This window comes from Selaginella moellendorffii, unplaced genomic scaffold (assembly GCF_000143415.4).
Source record: "Selaginella moellendorffii unplaced genomic scaffold, v1.0 SELMOscaffold_2, whole genome shotgun sequence".
Lineage (NCBI taxonomy): Eukaryota > Viridiplantae > Streptophyta > Lycopodiopsida > Selaginellales > Selaginellaceae > Selaginella > Selaginella moellendorffii.
In genome coordinates this window covers 854,051-878,966 of record NW_003314263.1, presented here as the reverse complement: position 1 = coordinate 878,966, position 24,916 = coordinate 854,051, and the positions used below count along the sequence as shown (strand labels likewise).

Genomic DNA, 24,916 nt, shown 5'->3' with positions numbered 1-24,916 from the left:
GGAACCCTAAAAACCTTTCGTCTTTAAAAGCCTTTTAAACATCGTTTCTTCCGTCTTTTCTTCTTTTTTTCTTCCCAGTTTTGTTTTCCTCGTTTTCTTACCAGCCATACTTTGCGTGAGTTTGAGCCTTGCTCAAGAACCCTCTGGCGCGGCGTTCCATGAGCTCAAACTCCTTTTGCTTCATGTCGTAGTACAGCGATCCGATCTGGTGCTTCTTCTTGTGGAGCTTGGAAGGCTTGTTCTCCTCGTCATCCTTCTTCTGGAAATCAAAACACCACCGGTCAGAACCAAGGAAGAACAAAGAAGAAGATCGCAAAAACTTACGTCAAGCACGGAGCTAAACGTCGAGCCAAACGCGATGCCAGTCATCCGGAGCTGATCCTCTCGCGGCCTGTTGGCGGTGAGATCGTCCTGCTTGATCTCGACGAACTTAACCGGCTCCACTCTTCCTTTCCGATTCTCCTGCCTCATAGCCTTCGCAACCGGATCCTCCTCCACAGGAGCTTGGGCTTGAGCTTGATCATAGACAGCATCTCCCTCGTAGTATTGGTATGGATGATTCTGTCCTTGATCCTCGTAGAAAGCACCACTTTCCAGGCCCTCATAGCCATTCTCCTGGCCTTGATAGCTTTCTTCCTGTGAAAGACCATCGTATCCCTGTGTCTGATATCCTGGAAAAGGATCTTCGTAGTAAAGACCATCTTGAGATCCCGACTCCTCCACATTCTCGCTGCTAGAAGGAACCATCTCTTCCTGATCTAGATTCCTCTCTGGCAGTGACGAAGAACCGTGGCTAGAAAAATCCAGAGCTTGGCCACGGCCTCCACCCAAAGCGCCCCCAATCCCCAAACTGTTCTTGGGAGCCGGCAATACCAATCCCCCCACCACGGTCATCTCCTTCTCGTCCAATCGCGGCTTCTTCTTCGCATTGCCGGCATCTTCTTCCTCTTCCAGGGCCGAGGTGTCGATCGGCGGGCGATAATCCAGCCCCTTGTTCCTCTTCGGCGCCGGAAGGAAGCTAAACATGCTCTTGCCGCCTCTCCCTTGGTCGCCATTGCTGATCCGCGGCTCTGGAAATGGAGGAATCGAGGACTTACTTGTCACTGGCGCGCGAAATTCCTCCTCTCCTTCCTCGTCGGATGCGTAGCACGCGAGAAGGGACTCCATAGCTGATGAGCCCTAAAACTATTTCCCCCTTGGAGTTTTAATTAGGGTTCTTGGATAATGGGGAGCTGGAGGCGCTGGATCCTTGCGCCGGCGCTGCTGCTCGTGGTGCTCGCAGCTTGTGATGCGATTTACGAGGATCAGGTTGGGCTATGGGACTGGTGAGTGAGAATGCTGAGCTCAAAAGGATGGGATCCATGCTTAGAAACGAGTTTTCTCCATTGCAGGCACCAGGAATACATTGGAAAAGTAACTCACGCAGTGTTCCAGACTGCTAGCGGCAAGAAGCGCGTTATTGTAGCTACAGAGAAGAGCGTGGTCGCATCACTCAATCTTCGCTCTGGAGAGATTTGTAAGTTCTCTTATGGGCTTGAAAGAGTTTACGAGATGGATTCCAGTTTGGAGGCAAGTTCTAGAGGAGTCGGAGCCGATTGATGGACTCCAAGTAGCTCTTGGCAAATGTAAGCTTTTTGTTTCTTTTTGTTCTTCTTCCTGTGTTTGAAAATGCTTTCTCGGATGATCTAGATGCGGTCTCATTGTCTCGAGGAGGCTCCTTGAGATCATTCCATCTTCCTGACGGTTCACTTATCTGGGAAACTTCGTTATACACTTCGCCATCTCCTGCTCAGCTTTTTCTCCTGCCGGTATGGAGTTCGTTTTTGCATTTCTCCTGACGATTTACTGTTTCTTGTGTGGCAGTCTGATGATCTACTTGTTCTGAAACAAGGGATAGTTTATGTCGTGTCAAGTGCCGACGGCCGGCTTCTTTGGACTTCTGATTTGCTGGATGAAAGGTATGTGCCACTAATGTTCGAGGTGAAAGTTTGATTTTGTTTTTGGATGGTAGCAGGCTGGCTCAGACCTCCTTGAGCTTTGAAGGCAAGAATATATACGTCGCTGGGTTTTCTGGATCATCCCTCGCACTTTTCCGCATCGATGCGAGCACTGGCGCTTTCACAACTCTAAAGACAACCGAACCGTTGAATCCTTCTAGCTTCGTTTTGAGCTCTGGAGTTTTCGCGGCTCTGGATACTCAGGGAAACATTGTTACTGGTCTTATGGAAGCCGAAGTGGTAGAGCTGCAAAAGACAAGTCTTGCTACACTTCTCGATTCGCCAGTTTCAAGCGCGCAGCTTTTACCAGACAAGATCCCTGGAGGTTGCGTCCTTTCTACAGACGGCGGCTCCATTTTTGTTCTGGGATTGGACAAGAAAGGTGTGGAAGTGCTTCAACAGATCCAGGGGCCACCGGTTGTCAGTAACAGCATCGTTCTCGACGGTACTTTTGCGCAGTCGTTTCTTCAGCATATCAACTCCAAAGAAATTCGCGTCCGTGTGCTTAGTGGCAAGGAATGGATTGAGACTGCTGAGGAGACAGTGGAGGTAGATCCAAACAAGGGAGGGGTACAGAAAGTGTTCATGAACGCTTACATCAAAACAGATAGAAGCCGTGGATTCCGGGTCCTTATAGTCGGACAGGATCACTCCTTGGCTTTGCTGCAGCAGGGAAAGGTGGTGTGGAGCAGAGAGGAAGCACTTGCTTCCGTCGTGGATACTTTGACTGCTGAGCTTCCGTTGGAAAAAGCTGGTGTTTCTGTTGCAGAAGTCGAGCACGATCTCTACGAGTGGCTCAAGGTAACGAAATATGTTTGCATCGTTGAGACGTCAACTGGCTGTTTATGCAGGGGCATGTTTTGCGCTTGAAATCCACGCTTATGCTTGCAACAGCCGAGGAGCAGACGGCTTTACAAGCCTTGCGCCTGAATAACGCAGACAAGACGAAAATGACGCGTGATCACAACGGTTTTAGGAAGCTCATAGTCGTCCTCACAAGTTCCGGAAAGCTTTTCGCTCTTCATACTGGAAATGGTGGCATAGTGTGGTCGCGCTTCATTCCTGAATTGTCGACGAAAGGTTCCTTGAAGCTGTATCCGTGGAGAATTCCTCACAAGCACGTCGACGAGAATGCGGTTGCTCTTGTATTGGGATCGTCCCACGATGGAACTGGGTTTGCGGCCTGGGTAGACATGCTCACAGGCAGTGTGCAGGAAACTTTGGCACTTCCTTACTCGGTCAAGGTTGCTCTCGCTCTGCCAGTCGTAGATTCATCGGAACGAAGGCTCCACTTACTTATTGACGACCAGAACAAGGCTCATCTTTATCCTACGAGCGACGAGAGCTTGAGCCTCTTTGAGAAGTACATGCAGAACGTCTACTTCTACATAGCTGATAAAGAAGCCGGGCAAATAGAAGGATACAACATCAAGTCGCAGGTCGACGCTGGAGAAGAAGGCGGACTGGTTTTCCAGTCGCAAAAGATATGGTCTGTACTGTTTCCGAAGGACTCGGAAACTATTGCGGCAATCACAACGAGAAGAGCAGATGAGGTAACTTTCGGGTCTTGATCTTCTTTTCTTGGTATGGTTCTGATTTTCTCGTCACAGATGGTGCACACGCAAGCTAAAGTTCTGGGCAATCGTGACGTATGGTACAAATATCTCAACAAAAACATGGTTTTCGTTGCAACAGTGACACCTCAAGATTCTAGAGTTGGCGCCGCCAACCCGGAAGAGACGTGGCTAGTTGCGTACCTTATTGACAGTGTCACTGGCCAAATTCTCCATCGTGTCTCGCATGCACACGCACAGGGTCCCGTTCACGTGGTAAAGAAAGAATCACCTTCCTCTTTTCTTCCAAGAGCTGATGGATTTCTCAACAGGTTTTCAGCGAGAACTGGGTTGTCTATTGCTACTTCAATGTGCGCAACCACCGTCACGAGATGTCTGTGTTGGAAGTTTATGACAAATCCGCGGTAAGTTGAGCTTGAAAGGAGAGTTTTTTCTTGACTTTCTTTTCGCACGCAGGACGGGAAAGATGTGCTTCAATTAATGCTGGGACGCTACAACGCCAGCGTCCCGTTTTCGTCGTTCTCACCACGCAACTTGGAAGTTAAGGGACAGAGCTACTTTTTCCCGTCCACAGTCAGGACAATGAGTGTTACGTTCACTGCAAGAGGCATCACGGGAAAGCAAATACTCGTTGGTACTATAGGAAACCAGGTGAGCGAGCAACTTTGATGGAGTTTGGACGAACTTTAGATCGTTTTCCCGCAGGTAATCGCTCTGGACAAGCGGTTTTTGGATCCACGCAGGTCCGCGGATCCGACTCCCATGGAAAGGGAGGAAGGTGTGATTCCTCTCTCCGAGGGTCTCCCACTTTTTCCACAGGTTTGCGTCGTTTGCTTTTCGGGACTGTTCTAAATGCCGTGTTCTTGGCAGTCGTATCTCACACACGCGGCTCGAGTGGAGGAACTCCGGGGGATCATCAGCGTCCCTGCTCGGCTAGAATCGACGTGCTTGGTATTCGCCTACGGGATCGATTTGTTCTTCACGAGAACAGCGCCATCGCGAACTTACGACTCGCTCACCGAGGACTTTAGCTACGCTTTGCTGCTCATCACGATCGTGGTTCTGGTGGTGGCCATCGCCGTGAGCATGGTGCTGTCGCAAAGAAAGGAGCTCCGAGAGAAATGGAAGTAAGAAAACGCGAAGAAGGAAGAACTACACGAACGAGCTTTTTTGTGTCATATAAGGCGCGGCCGTACGAGTGTACCGAAAATGTATGCACGCTGTACGATCCTGCCTTTAAGATTCTAACGGACTCGCGATAAAAGAAATATTTTGACACCGTTGTGCCGCCCTAATCTTTCTCTCCCAGAGAATCGCGGCGATGGAGCTCGCCCGGCAGCTCAACAGGGAGATCGATCCCTCCTTTTGGGATCTTGTGACGCTGGCGCCGATATTCGCGATAGGATTCCCGGTTTGCCGCTTCTTCTTGGATCGATTCGTGCTCGAGGTAAGCGGCAATGTGAATTTCTGGCAGATTTGAGCTCGCTCGCGTAGAAATTGAGCAGGAAATCGGTGTTTGGCACGCACGAGTCCAAGTTGAGGAAGCTGAGCGACGCTGATAGGGACGCGCTGAGGAAGACACAGACTAAATTCAAAGAGTCGGGCTGGAAATGCGTTTATTACACCACCGCGGAGATCTTTGCGCTATATGTGACTTATAACGAGACTTGGCTGACCGATAGCTACAGCATTTGGGTCGGACCCGGGGATCAAACGTGGCCGAATCAAACCATCAAGTAAGAGGTTTTCTTTTCCTTCCAAGTTTTTCGAGTTCTTTGATTTTTCTGGAACAAGTTCTAGAGTTTTGTTCTTTGATCTTTAACTAGTTTCTAGTTGGAACAGTGTTTCTCGTACTGATCTTCATTTTTGTTTCTTTTTTTCCAGGGTGAAGCTCAAGCTCCTGTATGCTTTTGCGGCGGGATTCTATGCCTACAGCATATTTGCTCTTATCTTTTGGGAAACGCGAAGAAAGGATTTCGGAGTGAGCATGACCCACCATGTTGCAACCTTTGGCTTGATTTCGTTTTCGTATTGGACCAGGTTGGTTCTTTTAATATTCTCGTGGAGCCTGTCAAGTTCGTGGTGCTTTATTTTGGTGCAAGCAGATTTGCTCGGATAGGATGCGTCGTGCTCGCACTACATGATGCGAGTGATGTTTTCTTGGAGCTGGCCAAGATGTCAAAATATGCGGGAGTCCGTGTTGTTCCAGATGTCCTGTTTGGCCTGTTTGCTCTTTCGTGGGTGCTCTTGCGGCTTATTTACTTCCCAGTCTGGGTTATTTGGGGGACAAGGTAAGCAGTATCTGATCTTTCCTAGTTGTTCAAGCTTTTCACTGGTGTTTCCGTGTCATCCACGACAGCTACTTGTCCATCAAAGCCATCAACATTCATCTACATAGAGGTTACGGGCCAATTTACTACTACGTAACGAATACCTTACTCATCAGTCTTTTTGTACTTCACATCTACTGGTGGGTACTTATTTACCGAATGATCGTCAAGCAGATACGGGCTGGAGTCATCGGAGACGATGTTCGCTCAGGTAGAGTACAGTTTTTCTTTTCTAGGATCGTTCTTTTCTCCGTTTTCATCAACTGGTGGAAACATTACAGATTCTGAGGGTGAGGATGATGGCTGAGACTCGTGGAAATTAGGTAAGGCTAGAGCTTAAGTTAGGTGGCATCGTGATGGTTTTTATCCGGTGGATGTGTGTTTTCAGGAGTTGGAACCGTGTCATCCATCCTTTGTATTTTATGGCCTTCAAATGTACAACGTTTCCTCTCTCTATCTTATTCCTTTGTTCCGTGGTGGAGAGCGCGCGTTCACGTTTTCTCTATTGTCAACGTAGCGTCTTTATCTTTTGACGTGTCAGAGCAGTGTCGGTCGACCGCTACGAGTAAGAATCCTGGCCCTTGGATACGGACAGGCAAGCAAGCCTTTGAGTAAGATTTTTTGCGTGCTTGCAAGTTCTGCCGCTCTTGCTTCCTTGGGAGTGATTCGTTTCTTCTTTTCTTTTCAGCCGCACTGGGAACTTGCGTCGCCAACACTGAAGTTTTCTGCTTCTTCGCCGGGTGGAATGGAGGAGCTGGACAGGCGTGTCCCCTGGGATCTCAGTTGCTCGGTGGAATCTGGAACGAGCAATGGAACTGAGGCCTTAGTTTCTAGAACGGGGATGGAACAGCAGGAGGATGGGGAGCAGGTAGAAGATGAGAGGGAAGAAGAACAAAACGAGAGGGGTCGCAGGAAGTATGGTTGTCCGCACTACAGGCGGCGGTGCCGTATCAGAGCTCCGTGTTGCAACGAGGTTTTTGGTTGCCGGCATTGCCACAACGAAGCAAAGGGCGAGGAGGCTGACCCTCGCGAGAGGCACCAAATCCGTCGCGAGTCTATAAGGCGGGTCATTTGCTTGTTGTGCGACACGGAGCAAGACGTGCAGCAAGTTTGCGAAGGCTGTGGAGTGTGCATGGGGAGCTACTTTTGCTCAAAGTGCAACCTTTTCGACGACGACACGGACAAGCACCAGTACCACTGTGACTCATGCGGCATTTGTCGCGTTGGAGGAGCGGACAACTTCTTCCACTGCGACCGTTGTGGCTGCTGCTACTCGGTGGCTCTCCAAGGCAAGCACGTCTGTGTGGAGCGAGCAATGCACCACAACTGCCCGGTGTGCTTTGAGTTCCTCTTCGACTCCGTGAAGCAGATAACCGTGCTCCAGTGCGGCCACACCATGCACGCCGACTGCTTCAATGAGATGCGGTTGCACTCGAGGTACACTTGTCCTATGTGCTCCAGGTCGGTGCTGGATTTGTCCGAGTACTGGCAAACTCTAGACAAGGAGATTGCTGCCACTCCCATGCCGGAGGCCCTGAGGGGGAAGACGGTGTGGATGCTGTGCAACGATTGCAATCACAAAGACGAGGTACCGTTTCATATTTTCGCGCTTAAGTGCCCCGGTTGCGGCTCTTTCAACACCAGGCAGACAAAGAGGCCGCCATCTCTTCCGGCCACGGCCGCTGCTGCGACCAGCAACACTGCCAACGACAGCCACTCGAGCAACAGCAGCAGCAACAGCAACGACTAGTCAGAAAGGACAGAAAACAAGGAGGAGTTCGTTGTGGCGCCGACAAAGAAGAACCAGACGGACGAACGGGTCAAACTCTGGTCTGGCACCGTTTTTCTTTAGCAAGATACAGGGAACAAGGCAGGAGGAGGAAAAAAACAGGAGTATTTTGGAAGGAATCCCCGAGGAGTGGGATGTGTCTTCTCACAGTTTTCACAAGCATTGGGATCTTTACACCACAACAAACAAACAGCGGAGAAACAACAGATATAGATGGATAGACGAGACACACAGGATTGGGATTTGGATTTGGGAAGGAGAGGAGGAAGAGAAGAAGATGAAGACGAAGAGTTCGTGGAACTTGGTGGTGGCATAGCGCAGTGGAGAGACGGGTCTTTCTCACAGGATACACGCAAAGCTAGCTAGTCATTGAAGAAACGGCGTGTTCCACGCCACTAGCTATACCACGGCTGCGTTTCTTGTGGGACAAGAGATTGACTTTGGAACAGTGAAGAGATTCGAAGCAAAAGAAGAAAAGGAAAAGCTCTCCCAAGACCGGGAAACCCGACCCTTGGCGCCGCCGCTACCTAGATCGATCGACAGGAGCAAAGCCAGCCAAGGAAGCAAATCAAAGCAAGCAAGCCAAGCAATTGGAGCGTTTCTCGTTTGGAAGTTCTCGAGGAAGGAGTCGGGACAAAAGGAAGAAAAGAAAAAAAAGAAGAGGTACTCGCCGCCGAGAAGGAAGATTTTTTCGTCTTCGTCTTCTTCTTCTTCGTTTTGGGAGAGGTTTGTTTCGTCTCGTTTGTCGTTAGCGGCTTCAGTCCAGTGACCACGAGAATATTCTTGTAACTGGGGGATATTCCAGTGCAAGAATATTCTAGCTACTGGGGGATTGGAGACAAGCCCTAGCTTTTTTGTCTGGCGCTTGTCTGGGCATTCCCGACACGCCTGACTGCTTGATCTTTGCGTAGAGCATGTTCTCTAGAGAAGATTAAAAACCCTATTCTTCCATGGATCGATTTGATAGAATCTTGGAGAGTTCGTGGATTGGGCAGAGCTTTGAGCTGATCACACGATCCACGACGGGGGCAAATGCCAAAGTGGGGCATTTAACGCCGCGGCGTGTCCCACACCCGCCGCCGCCGTTCCTTGCGAGATAAGGAAGCGAGCGTGGATGGGTGGGACTCCACCGCATTTTTACTTAGACTAGGCCTAGGTATCCCAATATGTACAAGGTTACGGGGCCCTCATGAATTATTCCTTTTACAATCCAAGGTAGAGATTCCAAGATTAATCCAAAAGGATGGAATCGCGATTGAGCGTTTTCTTTCCCTCTTCAATGTTCTTTATGAATGAGACTGGGCAAGCAAAGACTACTCTTTCTTGCTTCGCTCGTAAATCCGAAGAAAAGTAAAAATGCAGGAAAAAAAAAAAAGTGGCGAGTGATTGGCGATCGTAACGGCCAATCAGACGAGATCTAAAATGGCCTACTCTATCTCATCATCAGGCCAAGTTGCCCTAGGACAAATCTCAACCGCCCAACGAACAAAGGGACAGAAACCGTAACCGTCCGATGGACATAAATCCCGCGCCGCAGGAACGGCGCCATCCTGACCGTCGGATCCGATGACGATTCCGGATCGGAATGCCACGAAAACAGTTTCCCTCGATCCCCGTTGCCCTATATATGTGGCCGGCTGTTTTGTTCTTGTTGGCTATGGCGGATGGGGGCTAGGGTTTGATCCAGTCCAGTGAGAGGAGCGCCAAGATTTCCAAGATGTCCGTGGCGGTGGTAGAATCCGGCTTGCATTCGACGCTGTCGCACCAGATCGAGATCGCGACGGCGGCGGAGGTTTTCAGCCAGGAATCCCTGGCACGCGGCGTGGAAGAGCAGATCCGGGCGCTCAAGGAGGGCGTCATGGAGTATGGCTGTGCGCATTACCGCCGGCGCTGCTTGATCCGGGCTCCCTGCTGCAACGGGATCTTCAATTGCCGCCACTGCCACAACGAGGCCATGAACGCCAACGAGGCCGATCCCTCCAAGCGCCACGACCTCCCCCGGCACAAGGTAGAGCGCGTCATCTGCTCGCTGTGTGGATTGGAGCAGGATGTCCACCAGGTCTGCTCCGGCTGCGGCGTCTCCATGGGCGACTACTACTGCTCGATCTGCCGCTTCTTCGACGACGACGTGAGCAAGGGCCAGTTCCACTGCGATTCGTGTGGCATCTGCCGCGTCGGCGGGCAGGAGAAGTTCTTCCACTGCGACAAGTGTGGCTGCTGCTACGCGGTGGCGCTCCAAAAGGGGCATTCGTGCGTGGAGAACTCGATGCACCACAATTGCCCGGTTTGCTTCGACTACCTCTTCGATTCCACCAGCGACATCACGGTTCTGCGCTGCGGCCACACCATCCACAGCGAGTGCCTCCGCGAGATGACCCTCCACGCGCAGTTCTCGTGCCCGGTGTGCTCCAAGTCGGTGTGTGACATGAGCTCGGCGTGGGAGAGGCTGGATCAGGAGATCGCCGCCACGCCCATGCCCGATGCCTACCGCAACAAGCTGGTGTGGATCCTGTGCAACGATTGCGGTGGATCCTCCGAGGTACCATTTCACATTGTTGCTCACAAATGCCTCCACTGCTACTCCTACAACACCAGGCAGACTCGACGATCGGCCTCCTCTCCGCCCATCTCCTCCAATTCATCGCCCAGTTCGTCCTCCTCCCCCGATTCTTCTTCCTCTTCTCAATCTCTCTACTGATCAATCGATTTCTCGGCTGCCCTTCTCGATTTTCTTCCCGATTTCCCCGATTTCTCCTCACGCATCGCATTTATTCCTCTGGATCAAAGACGAAGAACAGCTAAACAGCCAAACCAAAAAAGGGTCCGAATTGGCGAGGCCGAGCGCTCTCGTGTCGGATGGTTGTAAATTTCTCTCTATTTTTTTGTTTTTTTGACTGATTAAAAGAAATATTGTTGGGTGTATCTATTGTTGGGTGGTTGAATCGTGCCCGTCGGATGGGTTGCATCCCAGCCGTTAGTTGCTTACGAACCCTAGAATTAGGGTCAGGCGATGGAGGATCGAAGGACGCGGCTCAACACGCGAGGGCTCTACATCTTCACCGCGATCGTGCTGGGCGTCACTGGCTACTTGATCTTCGTCAATCGGCAGCCCGACAGGAATTCGCCGATGATGCTGTCGCGGGAGCGCGAGCGCGATCAGATCAAAGAGTGAGTACTTGCGGAAAAGAGAAAAATGGAATTTAGACAATGTATGTGAGAGTGACAATGACGAAGAAGTTCTCTCGATTTCTATCGGGGGGATAGAAATCGCTGGAAATCTCTAGAGAATCTAGGCAAACTCGTTGATCAAGCGCGATCGCAAGCGCCCTAGCAGCTCCTTGCTGGTCTCGCACAGGGAGCTCGGGAAGAGGGTCGTGCAGCGCGGGCGGGAGATCGTGATGGGGGTCTCCTGGATGTACGCCGCCTGGGAGAGATACTCCACCCTCTGGAAAACAAAGCGATCGGATCGATCAATCAATCGATGGAGGAAAGAAAAAAATTCTAGAGACTTACCTCTTTCAAGACGAGGATCTGGTTGTGCTGCCACACGACGATCGCCAGGAGAGCCGCGAAGAGCACGGTGCTAAGGACGAGAAATCCCAGGCTCTGGAGCCGATACGCCTTGTAATCGCGGCCGAGCTCTTGCATCCATCGCAGCGCCGCCGAGGAATCGATGATCTTGGCGGCGCTCTGCGATTCTTCTTCCACCGCCTCCTTCTTCTCGGGAATCACTGGCGCCGGCACTGGAGGAGGAGGATCGACGACGCATGATTCTTGGGAGGCGCGATCGTCATCACCGCGGTCGCGGCCATCATCGCCGCCATCGCTGCGAGCTCGCTGCTTGTCGCAAAGGATGTAATCCTCGTAGACGTCCGCCTCGATCAGCATCCTTCCTCCTTTCCCCAATCCAATCCCTAAAATCCAAACAAGGCCAAGCCCAAAAATATACCCCTTTCTTCCTTCCATCGCTCGAATATCCCTAGCGAAAGATTTCGATCCATCGCCAGTTCCATGAACGGGAAATCCTCCTCCGCGAAGCGATCGTCCACTCACATTGATCCAAGAGCGGCAGCAGCAGCGACGGGATCTCGGCAAGAAACGGTGAGAGTTTTCTGATCGATCGATAGATTTTTATCTTCTTTCTCCTCTTTCTCTCCCTCTTTCGATCGATCGATCAATCATCGATGGATATTTCTTGGATCAGATTGTGGATCTGAGCAAGCTGGAGACGGCGGCGCTGCGGCGGTACCGGCGCCATTTCAAACTCGTACGCATCGAACGATCGCTTCTCTTTCTCGCGTCCTGATTTTCTTGCAGCCTGTTAGCCCCAATTCTTCCAAGGAGCAGCTGCTAGAAGCCGTGATCCGACATTTCGCGTCCCAAGAGGTAAGCCCCACAGCAAAGCGCTCCACTAATCGATCGTTTCTATCTCTTCTTGTCACAGCATCTGGACGAGTTCCAAGTGATCGCGCGATTCGCCAAGAGGCTCAAGAGCTAGAGCACGAAGAACAAGAGTTTCCCTTTTCCCGGAGTAAGATTATTCGTTGGGCATATTCGCGTGAAAATATTTTTAGGGTTTTAGGTGATGACGATGGAGGAGGAGCTCGCGGAGCAGGGCGAGGGCGGCGACGAGGAGATGGAGGACGAGGATCGCACGCCATCGCTCCGGCTCGGCGACGACGACGATGACAACAACAACAGCCCGAATGCGGCGGGCGATGACGACGAAGGGGTGAGTAGGGATCCAAATTCCACTCCGGATGCTACCGACGCAGTGCCGATCGAGAATGTGAATCGTGGGGATGGGAATGAGGAGGAGGAGGAGGAGGCCGCCCCCGGGACTCCAGTGCCAGAGACTCCAGAGATGGAGATTCCAGCTGCTGAGGGAGGCAACAACAAGAAGAAGGGAAAGGTGAGCCAGAAACGCAAGCAGGGGGACGAGGGGGCATCCGCGGCGGCAGCGAAGAAGCCAAAGAAGAGAAACACCAATGTTTGGAGCAAGAGCACGACGAGGAAGAGCAGCAAAAAGGGGGGCAGCAAGACACAGGCGAAGGCTCTGGAGAATGAGAACTCGGTCTACCTCAATCCCGTTGTTCCCAAGATCGAGGATGGGCCGGACTTGCCAGTTTTGCTCTCCAAGTTCCAGAAGGCCGAGAAGGTGGAGCTCAGCGCCGACCAGCTCTCGGCTGGGAGTATCAAAGGGTACCGGATGGTCCGAGCTACTCGGGGTGTTGTGGAAGGAGCTTGGTACTTTGAGATCACTGTGGAGCACTTGGGGAAGACTGGGCACACGCGGCTTGGGTGGTGTACGCAGAAGGGTGATGTCCAGGCCCCGGTTGGATACGACAGTCATGGATATGGCTACCGGGACCTGGAAGGGAGTAAAGTCCATGCAGCGCTCAGGGAGCCTTATGGAGAAGCCTACGTTGAAGGTGACACGATTGGCTTCTACATCAACTTGCCGAATGGTGCTGCTCTTGCTCCAAAGCCACCGGAGATTGTGAGCTTCAAAGGCTTGCCTTACACTGCCGAGACGAAAGAGGAGCCTCTCAAGCCTTTGCCTGGTTTGTATCGACTCTTGTTTCTTTTCACCTTTTTGTAACGACGTCTTGGTGCTTTCTGTTTTCAGGAGGCGAGATTGTGTTCTTTAGAAACGGTGTGTACCAGGGCTGTGCTTACAAAGATATCTACGCAGGACGGTACTTTCCTGCTGCTTCAATGTACACGCTTCCGAACGAGCCAAACTGCACGGTTCGATTCAACTTTGGTCCGGACTTTGCATTCCCAATCACGGATTGGAAGGACCATACGCCTCCGCAGCCGATGTCGGCCGCTCCTTTTGCCGGTACCCACGAAATGGAGGCAGTGGCAGCGATTGCAGCAGCAGCAGGCGGGAGACTGCAGATGGAACCTCTGAAACAGGTGCCTCCATGTCTAATTGATCTCGTTCTTTCTCAAAAGTTTGCCTTGCTTTTTTCCCACCAGGAGACTGATGCGGGTGGTCAGGAAGCAGGAAATGGAAACGGCCACAGCAAGTCCAACTCCCCGGGAGAAGCCGCAGAAAAGAAGCCGAGAGGCAAGCCACCAAAGCCAGGGTCTGCGAAGAAGACCACACCGAGCAGCAAAAAGAAAACGACGACAACGTCAAGCAGCATCATCAGACACAGCTTGCAATTAGCAGTAGAGGTACCGATCGAAAGCACAGATGCGATCATTTCCCAGGTAGATGAAGTTAGAAGGATAGCACAGGAAGCAAGCTTCTCTTAGGGACAGGGAAATTCAACTTTAGTTTACACTGGTTTTAGTTTCCATAGCTAGGCAGGAAGCAGGATTTAGGAAGGGGAAGAGTCTGGAAAGCCCTAGCTACTGTCCAAGTGGACTTTGTGGGTTTTGGTTTCTCTTCCTTGGTTTTGGGCGACGATGATGAGCAACATCAGCCGGATCGGCCTTTCAGCCTCTTCTTCTTTGTCTTGCTTTTCGTTCCAGGCTCCAGCAAATCGGTCTAGATGCTACTCGATTCGTCCCCAACGCTTTCGGGTGGCTCGGTGCAGCAGTAGTGCTACTGGTAAGTCGGATTCTTTTTTGTCTCTCGAGTTGCCGATTCACTGTAATGCAGACGGAGCTCCAGCAATAGCGAAAGAGTTTCAACATGTTCTACTGCCCATCATCGATAAGAACCCGTATCTGTCGGATTCGACTCGTCAGGTTGCAAAAACTCAGTTTTTTTCTTCGATTGTTTCTGAGTGCTGTTTCTTTCTTTGTTTTTCTTTTTGTTCTTGCGAGTGTAGGCCGCGGCAACAGCTACGTCTCTAGCGAAGAAGTATGGCGCAAAGATCACAGTTGTGGGTACGTAACTTCGTTTTTTGGGTCCATCACGTCCATTATGAATTTGCCTGGCTGCAGTGATTGATGAGGAGAAAAAGGAGAAAGACTACGAGCAGAGACTTCAAACAATTCGCTGGCACCTGGAAGAAGGTTGGGATTGATATTCATTGGTAAACTTGTGATACATTTTTCTTTTGTAGGAGGAATCCAAGACTATGGGATGCTGGAAAAGATTGGAGAAGGCAAGAAAGCAGCAGTGGTAATAGGAGAAGTTGCGGATGACATGGGGCTGGACTTGGTCGTTCTCAGCATGGAATGCATTCATTCCAAGCACATTGATGGGAACCTCCTCGCAGAATTCGTTCCTTGCCCCGTGTTGCTGCTTCCCTTGTGAGAAATTCACGCGTGTCTGGCTACTGACGATCTTTCTATATTTTTTAATTACAGCTAACACTTGCAATGCGATAACAGTAACAGTTTGTCTCGAACAAAACAGATCAGCGTCAATGCATTCTCCCTGCGAAGTCTCAGAAAACAGGTACTTTCAATCTTCTCTCATTCTCTCTTGTAGCACGGCTGACAAAAGCTAATTTTCACTTGTTTGCCTGCAAAAGAAAGGAACAGTGAGGGAGTTCACAGCGAACAACCTTTTGTCTACCTGTGAGTACAAGAAGGTTCCAAAAATCGCAATGGCTGCACCAATCAGATTCACAGGCTGCACCGGAGTCTTGAAGATGAAGATGGACGCCGCAATGACAGAAACTCTCTTCATGGTGTTACCAATGCTGAAAGTCAGCGGAGATATCTGGTCCAGCGACATATACGAGACTTGGTTGTACAAGTGGTAGAAGACGCTCTGTGCGATCACCCACCTGGTTAGCAGACGGACGGCGTGAGAAAGAAAGAACGACGGGGAAGGCAGAGTCTCAAGTTTGGAAGTGACCAACGTTACCAGAGGAATGGGGGACCGATTGCTCGAGACGCAGTTTGCCAGCCAACGTTCCAGTTGTGAAAGCCTTCTATGGCGATTGCGAAGGGCGTCAAGATGGCCAGAGACATGATGCACAGGCAGCCGTAGTAGTTGAGGCCGCTGACCTTCTTGCTCATGCCTCTCTTGGAGAAGAAGTTCCGGAAGACAAAGGCAACGTTGGAGACGTTGGCTCCCAAGAAACCTGTGACAAACAGGAGCTCAATAAGTCGAAGAAAAGAGGCAAGCGAAGAAGAAGAAAGTACCTATCATGTCGAAGTTGAGCTCGGTGACGGCGGACAAGCAGCAACCTCCAACGACTGGCAGGAGTGATAAGTAGACGGGAAGAGGATACCTTTCTCCGAGGAAGAGTCGCGACAGCACCACGCTAAACGCGGGCTCCGCGCTCTTGATGATCTGCGTGAAGGCCACAGCACTCCTCGCCATGCTGATGGTCGCCGCGACGTGTCCAATGGAATGCGCCACTGCCACCTGAAAGCTTTCAAGGTGAGTGAGTTCCTACGCTCTCTTTGGTTTTGTTACTTCAAGTTCGTGGACTGACTGATGAGTTCTTTGGTTCTTACAGGGAAGAGATTCTGCCAGAACTGCATGTCCGTGTCGGGAGCTTGGATGCATCCCGTCATCCACGAGCCGAGCATGATGACGGTCCCGGCGAAGAGCGCCATGACGGAGGTGAGCCACGGAAACGGGTAAACGTTGAGCACCTTCTTGTTGTAAACGTTGAAGATGATGTTGAGCCCCCACCAGGAGACGAAGTAGACGGCGATCCTGCCCGTGCCGCCACCTTTGTCGTCCTTGAGCCGCTTCGCCGCCTTGGTCACCTCCTTCTTGGTGGTCTCGTAAGTTCCATCCGGATCGCTGCTCTCTCGCTTAACTCCGATTCTTCCAGGCTTGAGGAACGAAGGACCCTTCCGCTGGTGGAGGCGTGGAAGTTCCGGGCCGAGGTGCAAGCCGGGATCCAGGCTCTTCAAGGGCTGGCCGAGGAGGTATCCACTTCGCTGGAAACGCGTGGGCGGTGCTCCATCATTGTCCCGAAAGGTATCAAAGCTTCCTCCCAGTGTCATGGTGACGGTGGTGGCTGTTCTTCTAGTTTGCACAGGCCTCCAATCTCTCCTCGCTACTGACGACGATGACGCTCCTCCTCCTCCTCCTCCAAATGCGAATCTAGTGCTGTAAGACCCGCCACTCCCGCTAGCGCTGCCGCTGGTGGATCCACTGGTGCTGCAATTCCCGGAGCACATCCGCTGCTTCTCGCGCAGCATGGAGGCGCACTGCGGCAGCGCCAGGCCGGAGACGCTCAAGCTCGCCATGGCCGCGATGGTATGGTTCTTCGGGGCTACAAAGAATTGGAGAAAGGGATCAATCACCTCGCTTCTCGATGCGCCGCGCCGCGCATCCTTTCAGCCCAACTGGCCGGCCGAGTGGATTTGGAGGCGGCGTCGCATCGTGGATGGATCGATCGGGAGAAAGAGGAGAGAAGAAAGACCTAATCTCTTTCTCCTCTCCGGGATTTTCAAATTTTAACAGGCGCGGCCGTTGGAACACGCAAGCACTGTACGGTAGGGCAAGACTTCTTTTATATTCCTGGGCATATTCTTTATGCCGTACATGGTATATTCTTGTTCACGTACTATTTGTAAGCTTCGATTTCTCGTCCATTGGCAGGCTGCATGGGCCTTGCGTTGCTTCCCTATGGAGTAAAAAAGTGAGGTTGATTAGAACTTCACTGTGATTGACTTACGTTGACATAGCTGTGGATGAACTGGAACTGGTCAACGGACATGCGGCGGTTCTTCTTGACCACGTACCAGTCAACGCCCTCCGTACAGGGTGGGCTGGTCAGCGAGCCCGAGTAGCGGTAGTACGGCCTGCCCACCATCTTGAGTAGCGTTGGGTTGAGCTCGCCCGAGTTTTGGGTGGAGTTGAGTGCATCGATCACCTTATAAAAATCCATATTATCAGTTTGAATATTTTGTCAATAATTTGAATAGAAATCCAAGAAAGAATGAAATATTCCTACCTGGCCAATGAAAGTGTTTGGACGCCCGAGCTTGAAGTAGAATGCCACGATCGCAATGCGGCTGGAGCCGTCAGTGCTGTTATGAACGAGATGAACTTCGGCAGGAAACCTTTTCAAGAGAAAAACCAAAATTTAATTTCATTTCCGAAGAGAAAAGCTTACGTTTTTCCTTCCAGCATATGCTCGCTGGGCGAGTGGATACGGATCTGGACGAGCTTGTACTGGGTCGCGTTGATCATCAAATCACCAGCATTGTCTGGGAAGTTAAGCTGGAACAAAGAAAACAAAGTATATCATTTGCCAGGAGAAGGTCAAAGATCAAAGATCTCGGAGTGTAACTTACGACCACGTCCTCTTTCCAGTCGAGAACCGTAGCGATGGCAGTGGAGTTGTAATTGGAGTCGAGCTTGTGCAGGGTTTTGTCGCGCAAGACCGTCTCTTTGGTGAGATTGATGGGCGACTGGAGTGAGCCGGAGCTGCACAGCGTCCACGATCGGTGGAGGCTCGCCCATCGCTGCGGCCCGCGCGGGCTGTTGTTGGAGTAGTCATACTCTCGATCAGCAGCATCTAAACAAGCACGAAAGCAAAGAGATAAAAGAGTTTCATAAGAAGAGAGCTCAATTGGATGGAATGGAATGATCAGTTCAAGCAATGAGTGCAGTACCGCTCGAGTGGATTAAAAACGTCAAGAAAATCGCAAGAAACGCGGCGAAGCTGCGAAGATTTCTCGCCATCGCTCGGCCCGTATGATCCACAGAGCTAGAATGAAAACGAGGAAAAGATCACTAGCCACTAGCTAAATAAAAAAGCAGCTCTTGGCAGAGAGAGGTGTTTTGTCAAAGGGGGTCTTTGCGTGGAGGCGCCCTTTGCTTGGCATGACTTTATACGGTCGCAGCCGGTTGTTAGCCAATGTTTACTTCATGAGCTCGTCACTCGTGATCAGCAAAAGTGGCATGGCCTCATCAAACAATGGCCAAAAATCGGATCTCCATTTATTTTCTTTTTCAAAGCTAATCACGAAAGGGGGGGCGATCACGAACTTGAAAGACTATAGTTTGGAATGGATATTTACAAGTGTAGAAAAAGAAAACTACAAAGATTGGAGCTCTTCTTCCCGCCACCATTTCAATGAAGCGGTGGAATCCAACCGAGGAGTACTTCGTCCTGAATGATTGGTCTCCTGCTATCTGACTGTTAATTCTTCACTTGGTCTCACTGCTGTTCTTCGTTCCCTGCTTGTAGCCTTCCTTACTACGCTTCTTTCTGCCTGCTTTAACTCTATCGTATGCTATGTCTCGTTACCGACGTCTCACTCTGCTACTTTCTGCCCGCGCTACTTAACTACTGCTCTTGCGCTGCTGCTGCTGCCTGAAAGTCTGTGGCTACCACTAGAAGTCTGCTACGTGACTAAACTTTGCGCTCCAATTTTAGGGTTAGGGATTATTTGGTATCTTTGAAAAACGAATCTTCCAAATATTCGAAAGAACATGTCAAAGGACTATTAGACTTTTCTAGCCAAGGTTCTTTGCTTCGCGGCATGCCTCACAAGATTTTCCTTGACAGCCAATCCCTTTCGTCTCCTCACTGCGTCAATCAACCGCTTCGCAAATCCCCCTCCTTGTTCTTCGTCCCTCTCTGCCATCTCCAGTTCATCATCTCCATCGTCCTCGGCTACTTCCCAGTGACTAAACCGCAGCTGGGGGCTGGCCGCTCCAGACGTCCTCTTTCTCAGCTCCTCCGCCAGGCCAAAGCTCTCCGCCACGGGCACAAACGCCACCACCGCAAACACGTCCCTCCCTTCCGCCATCTCCTCCTTCACCACCCTCGCCCGCCTCCTCGCCAAAACTCCATACATTTGTCCCAGGAACAAGGAGCTTGTGCTCACCTCGCACAGGTACATCGCCTCCACAAGCCTGGGATTTCTCTTCGCCACTGCTTCCAGGCACGCCTCCTTGATCACCTTGATAACTTGTCCCGAGTTTTCAACGCCACCATGGCCAGCATTGCTGCAAGTCGCCACCTTGATCCTGAAGGCCAGTCCCCACAGTGGCTCCTTGCACAGCGGACCGGCGGTACAGGCCAGCTGAAAGCCCGTCACAATGCTGCTCTCCAGGCTCGCACTGTCTTCCTCGCTGCCACAGCTTTGCAGGAGCTCCGGCGATGAAACGAGGAGATTGGCTCCACAGCACGACCAGATGATTTCGCCCAAGAGCTCCCTCTTTGTTGCTGGATTCGCGAGAAGATGAGCTGCTAGAGTCTCGGAGCAACAAGTCTCCTTGCCGGTTTTGACGAGGCCCGAGCTCTCGATGGCTTCCAGCACCGAGCTTGGCAGCCTCCAAACCTCAACACTTCCTGTGTACCTGCGGTTTGGAGTGGTGAAGCTCACGCATCTCTCCTTTCTTCCTTCTTCCTGTTCTTCTTCCTCCGATCGCTCGCTCGTGATCGCACTGTCGTCGTCAATGGTTTCTCGGAATGCTACCAGAGGAGCCGAGACTTCAAGCTCCACGCGAGCAAACCTCTCCCTCAGCTCTTTCACGCAGAGCTCGAGATGAACTTCGCCTGCTGCTGAGAGCACGTACTCACCAGTGCTCGAGAAAGTCACCTGGACCATGGGATCGGCACGGTTGAGAAGCTTGAGTCCCTTCAAAAGCTGTGCCAAGTTCGCAGGATTCGACGGCTCCACCGCCACCCTCACTATCGGAGCCGCCTGGAAACTTAAGCCCGCGAGTGGCCAGCAGTTTGGAGATGAGCTAAGTGTCGCCGTCTTGAGAACCTCTTCCCCAAGTCCCTGGATCGCCACCACGTTTCCAGCCGCTGCCTTGTCCACGGGCTTGAGTCCTTGGCCGATCATCACGTAGAGAGCCGTGACAGTCGCCACCTCAAAGCTCCGTTTGTCCGTATCCACGGTTGGATCGTAGACATCCGAAAGCACGTAGACTCTCTGGCCAGCAACAAGGACCCCGCTAAACACCCTCGCGAATGCCAAGAAGCACTCGTCTTCTTCATCTCCTCGACCACGAGGAATCATCGAAGCCGGGACCGCGAACATCTTGGAGACGTAAACCACACAAGGAGCTCCGCGGCTGTCATCACACTTTTTTACCGACATTCGTGCATGCTCAATCTCGTCGAGAAGTTGCTGCTGGCTCGGGCTGATCAGGGTCGAAAAAGACGACGCTGCTCTTGGCGGGAGTAAATGATTGCTTCTGTAAGCCTGTGCTCGAGCCGGGTCCGGGAGAGCTTGGACAACCATGTCGAGGAGCTTGTCCGAGAGTGGAAGCCATCGGCTCATCACGGCCTGGAGAGACGCCCTGCCTCCACTTCGTAGCTCTCGCTCTGGAACCGAGAGCTTCATGACGTTGGTCACCTTGCTCAGGATCTTTCCCGACTCGTCGCCAACTTTCTCTAGCGACGAGTAAACTTGCCACAAGCTCTCCAGGATGAGTCGCACGAACAGAGGCTTCCTCGTGTTGGGGGCAGCGGTCTTGGCCCCGTTTGGAAGCTCCTGCTCGGACACAATCTTGTGTTTCTTGTCCTCTGTTACCAAGAAGAAGTCCCCCCATAGCTTCTCTTCCAGCTCCCGAGCAGTCACACAGTGATCCAGCTTTATCTCGCAAACTTCCACAAGATCGTGTGTTCTAAAAGCCCACCCGTCCAGAGCACTCGCAAAGGCCACATTCCCAGCCACCGGAGAGAAGTCCGCAAAACCACTCTCTTCTTCGTGCTGTTCTCCGTCGCGGAAGAAGTAGCTCTCGGATCGAAAGCCACTGACAATGCCGTTCACCTCGGCGATGATCCGCTCCATTCTCCGGTAGGCCTCGAGCGGCGAGAGCTTGAGCTCCGTAACGAGCCTGTCCACCTTGTTGAGCACCAAGCACGGCGCCACCCTCTCCAGCCATGCCTGGCGGAGCACAGCGTGGGTCTGGACGTGGATTCCCTCGCAAACATCCACCAAAACGAGCGCTCCATCGCTCAACCTCACTGCCGTGGAGACCTCGCCGCAGAAATCGATGTGCCCCGGCGAGTCGATGAGATTGATGGCGTGATCGCGGTAGCGGAGGGCAATGGAGGCGCTCTTGATGGTGATGCAGCGCTGCTGCTCGTCGTCGAGGAAGTCGAGGTAGCGAAGCTTACCCGCTTGCTTGGGGTGGACGACGCCATCGCCGGCGGCGGCGATGAGATGGTCCGCCAGCGTCGTCTTGCCGTGATCGACGTGGGCGAGGATACAGATGTTGCGCGTCCTCTCTCGCAGTCGCAGGCCTCCATCGCTGACCATAAACCCTAATTGCCTGTCTTTAGGGTAGTGTATAGCATTATACCAGCTAGATTCCAGAATTTTCTAAGAACTAGAGCTTTCCCATTAGTATCTCGGAAGTACAAGGCGCGATGATGCGCAAAGAAAAACAATGCACGATGAAAGAAACAAACTTGCTAGCTAACATAGAAAGACTTGAAAGAACTTCTTCGATGCAAATGCCCAGTTTGGGTATTTTGCGCACCCCGCGGGCATATTCCTCCTTCCTCAGGGACGAGCAAAGCCTGGCTGCCACACAAAGCAGGCCTTCTCCAAATCGTGCCAGCGCCCATCCGCGTCGTCGCCCAAGTCGAATGTCGCCACAAACTGTAGCCATTTCAGCACCACCAACTTGTCGCCGAAGAACGCCTTCCAGTCGGAATCGTCGTCGCAGGAAATCCAGCTCGTACGAGCCAGCACCGAGCCTGGACCACGCACCACCAACCAGTTCCCAAGGCTCAAAATCGTTACCGCGCGATTTCCTGGCGAGCGCGAGCGAGCGGCCTCGGACGCTGCCAAACCGCACACTCGTCGCCGCATTCGGATCCACGCGCGCTCTGGTCGCAGCCACTGGGAAGGGAGGGACGTTTCTGGGCGGCTGGCAAGCGCTGCTGCGAGAGCCGCACAGCCGATCGCAATGAGCTTCGAATTCGCCCACACACTGCCGGCCATCGTCCCCTTTGTGAGCTCTCCACGCTCGCGCGCTCAGGAAGCACGAAGATGTGCTGGACGGACAGGATGGATCGCAAGTGTTTGGACAGCCTCGATCCATCGTAAGTCCCCATGATCACAACATTCTGTTAGAGTGCACCTGTACACATTTCTGACATATATGGTTTGGATTTGTATCTATGGCGCGTCCAGGCTTGGAGAGTATATTCTGGTATATATTGATTCATTGATAAATTCGTATTCTTTTTTTTTTTTTACCAACTGTAAGGCTCGTACGCGAGCGAGGTTCCAGATTCTCGTGGATCACATTGCAGAATTTTTTCGATAGTAGAGTGTAAGAACTAAGAATTGATCACGCCCAAAGAAATAATGGATATTTACATACGTAGATACAGACGGGTAACATTGGGTATATGGACGGGTTTCTTGCCACCAAGAAGAAATCACTAAGGTAGCTGTGAAGGTATCACTGATGCTTATCTTGCGTCGGGCTTAGAGAGGGTCTAAACCGCAATATGATAATACTATTCTAAATGGAGGAAGGAAGAATATGCCCCCGGGGTGCGCAAAATACCCAAACTGGGCATTTGCATCGAAGAAGTTCTTTCAGGTCTTTCGATGTTAGCTAGAAAGTTTGTTTCTTTCATCGTGCATTATTTTTCTTTGCGCCTTGTACTTCCAAGATACTAATGGGAAAGCTCTAGTTCTTAGAAAAATCTGGAATCTAGCTGGTATACTGCTATACGCTACCCTAAAACAGGCCCGGGCGGTACGAAACCCTCGCGCGCGAGCTCTAGGGTTGCCCTCCTTCCTCCAGCGCGATCATCTTCGCACCGATGATGGCTGCATTTAGTTTCGTGGGCCTAGCCGCCACATCTCCAATCCGATCCAGCTCCTCCAGACATCATCAGTATCGGGCTCGATCCTCACCACCAAAATGTCATCGCTCCGATCTCCTCACCTCGCTACTCTCATCCCTGGATCGATGCAGCATAGTTTGTGGGTGGGAATATTCTACTTGGCGCTCTAAATTTCAAAACTTCGAAGCATATTCTTCAGTACAATTTTGAGTACTCTTGGCGATCTTTCAGAGCCAAGATTCTACGCTTTGCGGCCTGATGGAAATAAGGAACTTGAAAAATCCAAGAATAAAGTGAAGAAGAAACGTATTTGCTTCCTGTGCCTTCGATTAGAGATTAGTCAGTTCTTGAGCAAACGGAACCCACTCTAGCTATGGAAGTGTGCCGTTCAGGCCTTGATGGATCTGCTCAAGTCTCTGATACAAGCAGGAGAATGGACTTGTGCAACCTGGAGAGATACAGAAATAATCAATCCTTAAGATCATGATGAAGTTACTTGGCCCATAGCGTGAACTCCCACCATCTGTCCTACTTGCAGCCTTTTTTTGCATCATTGATCAAGCCTTGGAATCCGGCTGGTAATGCCAAACCCCTTGATCAGCAAGACAAGCCAACAAAGAGAGATCTATGGAAGCCTTACAACGTGGTGGCAATCCAGCGACTTGGAGCAAGGGTGGTGAAGAAAGCTTGTGGTTTCATACGATGGCAATAGTTTCTCTGGCACGAAGAAGAGGAAACCTCGTTGAGTGGTTTTATGCTTTATTTTGTTAAAGTGGAACTTTTCATTATCCCACTTATGGTGTGTGGCCACATGCCATTTTTATAACAACAATAAAAAATTAAAGTTTTAGCTTTATAATTTATAAATTAAAAACTTTTCATATGATTTTGTGTTATAATATTGTGAAATATAAAAAATAAATTAAAAAACTGATAGAAATATTAATAAATATTAATTAAGTACTAGGAAATGGCATGTGGACACATGCTAATTAATGTCCCACTCTACTGAATAAGTTCCATTTTAACGAAATAAAGCATTTTTATGGATTTCTCTCTGGTAGCTGGGAATGTGAGTGTTGGGCTTTTAATGGGGGTAACAGAGGACAAGGAACACAAGATAAGAGGGGGCTAAGTCCGCTGCAACCAACTCAAGGAAGCCTCTGTTCATGCCACTCGTGCTAGAGAGCCTGTGGCAAGTTTATTCGTCTCTAGAGAAAGTTGGCAATGAGTTGGGGAAGATGTTAAGCAGATCAACGTCATGTCTAAGAAGTGGAAGTAGGATGGCTCTCCAGGCCATGATGAGCCAGTGGCTGTGATGAACTAGAGAAAGAAGACATGCAATATCCCCATAACTCTCTTTTGCATATATGAAAGAAACAAAGTTACATATATGAGCTGCTGGCCAACTGCCTACCAATTAACTGTCTCTCATGAAGAAATGACTCTGAAACTCGGTTTTTGCCTTTTATTTTGGATTTAGCCTTGAACTTAATTTTGAACTCAGTATTAGACTCTTTGAGTTGGTCTTGGATTTAAACTCTACACTTTTATATGTTACAACACT

The 24,916-nt window shown here is 51.0% G+C and overlaps 10 protein-coding genes and 1 pseudogene across 11 annotated transcripts; 6 read left to right on the top strand and 5 right to left on the bottom strand.

The window, feature by feature from the left end:
* Window positions 1-2: 2 nt before the first annotated feature.
* LOC9661821 lies at window positions 3-1,200 on the bottom strand. The gene is made up of 2 exons (XM_024688399.1): window positions 325-1,200; window positions 3-259 (listed from the first exon to the last, which is right to left on the bottom strand). Exons 1-2 carry the CDS (start codon window positions 1,165-1,167, stop codon window positions 98-100), a joined length of 1,005 nt encoding a protein of 334 aa, XP_024544167.1. The 5' UTR covers window positions 1,168-1,200; the 3' UTR covers window positions 3-97.
* LOC9661820 (ER membrane protein complex subunit 1) lies at window positions 1,194-4,849 on the top strand. The gene is made up of 12 exons (XM_024688379.1): window positions 1,194-1,325; window positions 1,392-1,516; window positions 1,563-1,625; window positions 1,690-1,808; window positions 1,864-1,958; window positions 2,015-2,798; window positions 2,849-3,550; window positions 3,608-3,826; window positions 3,883-3,975; window positions 4,028-4,222; window positions 4,277-4,390; window positions 4,442-4,849. The coding sequence occupies exons 1-12, from the start codon at window positions 1,225-1,227 to the stop codon at window positions 4,700-4,702; spliced, it is 2,871 nt and encodes a 956-aa protein (XP_024544147.1). The 5' UTR covers window positions 1,194-1,224; the 3' UTR covers window positions 4,703-4,849.
* A 16-nt stretch (window positions 4,850-4,865) lies between these two features.
* LOC9661819 (LAG1 longevity assurance homolog 3) lies at window positions 4,866-6,355 on the top strand. The gene is made up of 7 exons (XM_024688416.1): window positions 4,866-5,018; window positions 5,066-5,307; window positions 5,456-5,611; window positions 5,677-5,862; window positions 5,931-6,112; window positions 6,183-6,224; window positions 6,290-6,355. Exons 1-6 carry the CDS (start codon window positions 4,893-4,895, stop codon window positions 6,206-6,208), a joined length of 918 nt encoding a protein of 305 aa, XP_024544184.1. The 5' UTR covers window positions 4,866-4,892; the 3' UTR covers window positions 6,209-6,224; window positions 6,290-6,355.
* LOC112351109 (E3 ubiquitin-protein ligase MIEL1-like) lies at window positions 6,354-8,641 on the top strand. 2 transcript variants are annotated; one of them, XM_024688410.1, is made up of 2 exons: window positions 6,354-6,466; window positions 6,590-8,641. In XM_024688410.1, exon 2 carries the CDS (start codon window positions 6,647-6,649, stop codon window positions 7,649-7,651), a length of 1,005 nt encoding a protein of 334 aa, XP_024544178.1. In that variant the 5' UTR covers window positions 6,354-6,466; window positions 6,590-6,646; the 3' UTR covers window positions 7,652-8,641. The 2 variants fall into 2 exon arrangements, with proteins under 2 accessions (XP_024544178.1, XP_024544175.1); XM_024688407.1 differs by having other exon boundaries at window positions 6,420-6,512.
* Window positions 8,642-9,370: 729 nt separating this feature from the next.
* Window positions 9,371-10,614, top strand: LOC9660761 (probable E3 ubiquitin-protein ligase RZFP34). The gene has a single exon (XM_002962773.2). The coding sequence runs from the start codon at window positions 9,408-9,410 to the stop codon at window positions 10,386-10,388; it is 981 nt and encodes a 326-aa protein (XP_002962819.2). The 5' UTR covers window positions 9,371-9,407; the 3' UTR covers window positions 10,389-10,614.
* A 252-nt stretch (window positions 10,615-10,866) lies between these two features.
* On the bottom strand, window positions 10,867-11,701 carry LOC9661818. The gene is made up of 2 exons (XM_002962351.2): window positions 11,204-11,701; window positions 10,867-11,135 (listed from the first exon to the last, which is right to left on the bottom strand). The coding sequence occupies exons 1-2, from the start codon at window positions 11,654-11,656 to the stop codon at window positions 10,980-10,982; spliced, it is 609 nt and encodes a 202-aa protein (XP_002962397.1). The 5' UTR covers window positions 11,657-11,701; the 3' UTR covers window positions 10,867-10,979.
* Window positions 11,702-12,272: 571 nt separating this feature from the next.
* On the top strand, window positions 12,273-13,990 carry LOC112341399 (protein TRAUCO-like). The gene is made up of 3 exons (XM_024661415.1): window positions 12,273-13,254; window positions 13,320-13,612; window positions 13,676-13,990. Exons 1-3 carry the CDS (start codon window positions 12,276-12,278, stop codon window positions 13,955-13,957), a joined length of 1,554 nt encoding a protein of 517 aa, XP_024517183.1. The 5' UTR covers window positions 12,273-12,275; the 3' UTR covers window positions 13,958-13,990.
* On the top strand, window positions 13,983-14,982 carry LOC9660760. Its single transcript, XM_024661423.1, has 5 exons — window positions 13,983-14,255; window positions 14,307-14,395; window positions 14,479-14,536; window positions 14,594-14,665; window positions 14,716-14,982. The coding sequence occupies exons 1-5, from the start codon at window positions 14,111-14,113 to the stop codon at window positions 14,907-14,909; spliced, it is 558 nt and encodes a 185-aa protein (XP_024517191.1). The 5' UTR covers window positions 13,983-14,110; the 3' UTR covers window positions 14,910-14,982.
* A 119-nt stretch (window positions 14,983-15,101) lies between these two features.
* On the bottom strand, window positions 15,102-16,813 carry LOC9660759 (annotated as a pseudogene).
* A 305-nt stretch (window positions 16,814-17,118) lies between these two features.
* Window positions 17,119-18,257, bottom strand: LOC9660758 (alpha carbonic anhydrase 7). Its single transcript, XM_024689493.1, has 6 exons — window positions 18,188-18,257; window positions 17,867-18,090; window positions 17,686-17,792; window positions 17,524-17,632; window positions 17,245-17,442; window positions 17,119-17,193 (listed from the first exon to the last, which is right to left on the bottom strand). The coding sequence occupies exons 1-6, from the start codon at window positions 18,255-18,257 to the stop codon at window positions 17,134-17,136; spliced, it is 768 nt and encodes a 255-aa protein (XP_024545261.1). The 3' UTR covers window positions 17,119-17,133.
* A 709-nt stretch (window positions 18,258-18,966) lies between these two features.
* Window positions 18,967-21,799, bottom strand: LOC9660757 (ribosome assembly protein 1). The gene has a single exon (XM_024689485.1). The coding sequence runs from the start codon at window positions 21,797-21,799 to the stop codon at window positions 19,025-19,027; it is 2,775 nt and encodes a 924-aa protein (XP_024545253.1). The 3' UTR covers window positions 18,967-19,024.
* Between the last annotated feature and the right edge of the window lie 3,117 nt (window positions 21,800-24,916).

Bases quoted from the DNA above. Each gene is read 5' to 3' on its own strand.
- LOC9661819 (XM_024688416.1), top strand. From the start codon at position 4,893: ATGGAGCTCGCCCGGCAGCTCAACAGGGAGATCGATCCCTCCTTTTGG. The intron at 5,612-5,676 runs GTTGGTTCTTTT...TGGTGCAAGCAG, and splicing joins TCGTTTTCGTATTGGACCAG to ATTTGCTCGGATAGGATGCG. The intron at 5,863-5,930 runs GTAAGCAGTATC...CATCCACGACAG, and splicing joins TGGGTTATTTGGGGGACAAG to CTACTTGTCCATCAAAGCCA.
- LOC112351109 (XM_024688410.1), top strand. From the start codon at position 6,647: ATGGAGGAGCTGGACAGGCGTGTCCCCTGGGATCTCAGTTGCTCGGTG.
- LOC112341399 (XM_024661415.1), top strand. From the start codon at position 12,276: ATGACGATGGAGGAGGAGCTCGCGGAGCAGGGCGAGGGCGGCGACGAG. The intron at 13,255-13,319 runs GTTTGTATCGAC...TTCTGTTTTCAG, and splicing joins GCCTCTCAAGCCTTTGCCTG to GAGGCGAGATTGTGTTCTTT. The intron at 13,613-13,675 runs GTGCCTCCATGT...TTTTCCCACCAG, and splicing joins AGATGGAACCTCTGAAACAG to GAGACTGATGCGGGTGGTCA.
- LOC9661818 (XM_002962351.2), bottom strand. From the start codon at position 11,656: ATGGAAGGAAGAAAGGGGTATATTTTTGGGCTTGGCCTTGTTTGGATT. The intron at 11,136-11,203 runs GTAAGTCTCTAG...TTTGTTTTCCAG, and splicing joins AGATCCTCGTCTTGAAAGAG to AGGGTGGAGTATCTCTCCCA.
- LOC9660758 (XM_024689493.1), bottom strand. From the start codon at position 18,257: ATGGCGAGAAATCTTCGCAGCTTCGCCGCGTTTCTTGCGATTTTCTTG. The intron at 18,091-18,187 runs GTACTGCACTCA...GTGCTTGTTTAG, and splicing joins GTTTTTAATCCACTCGAGCG to ATGCTGCTGATCGAGAGTAT. The intron at 17,793-17,866 runs GTAAGTTACACT...TCTTTGTTCCAG, and splicing joins ACTGGAAAGAGGACGTGGTC to CTTAACTTCCCAGACAATGC.
- LOC9660760 (XM_024661423.1), top strand. From the start codon at position 14,111: ATGATGAGCAACATCAGCCGGATCGGCCTTTCAGCCTCTTCTTCTTTG. The intron at 14,256-14,306 runs GTAAGTCGGATT...ACTGTAATGCAG, and splicing joins GTGCAGCAGTAGTGCTACTG to ACGGAGCTCCAGCAATAGCG. The intron at 14,396-14,478 runs GTTGCAAAAACT...TTGCGAGTGTAG, and splicing joins TGTCGGATTCGACTCGTCAG to GCCGCGGCAACAGCTACGTC.
- LOC9661821 (XM_024688399.1), bottom strand. From the start codon at position 1,167: ATGGAGTCCCTTCTCGCGTGCTACGCATCCGACGAGGAAGGAGAGGAG. The intron at 260-324 runs GTAAGTTTTTGC...TTTGATTTCCAG, and splicing joins CGTTTAGCTCCGTGCTTGAC to AAGAAGGATGACGAGGAGAA.
- LOC9661820 (XM_024688379.1), top strand. From the start codon at position 1,225: ATGGGGAGCTGGAGGCGCTGGATCCTTGCGCCGGCGCTGCTGCTCGTG. The intron at 1,626-1,689 runs GTAAGCTTTTTG...CGGATGATCTAG, and splicing joins CCAAGTAGCTCTTGGCAAAT to ATGCGGTCTCATTGTCTCGA. The intron at 1,809-1,863 runs GTATGGAGTTCG...CTTGTGTGGCAG, and splicing joins CTCAGCTTTTTCTCCTGCCG to TCTGATGATCTACTTGTTCT.
- LOC9660757 (XM_024689485.1), bottom strand. From the start codon at position 21,799: ATGGTCAGCGATGGAGGCCTGCGACTGCGAGAGAGGACGCGCAACATC.
- LOC9660761 (XM_002962773.2), top strand. From the start codon at position 9,408: ATGTCCGTGGCGGTGGTAGAATCCGGCTTGCATTCGACGCTGTCGCAC.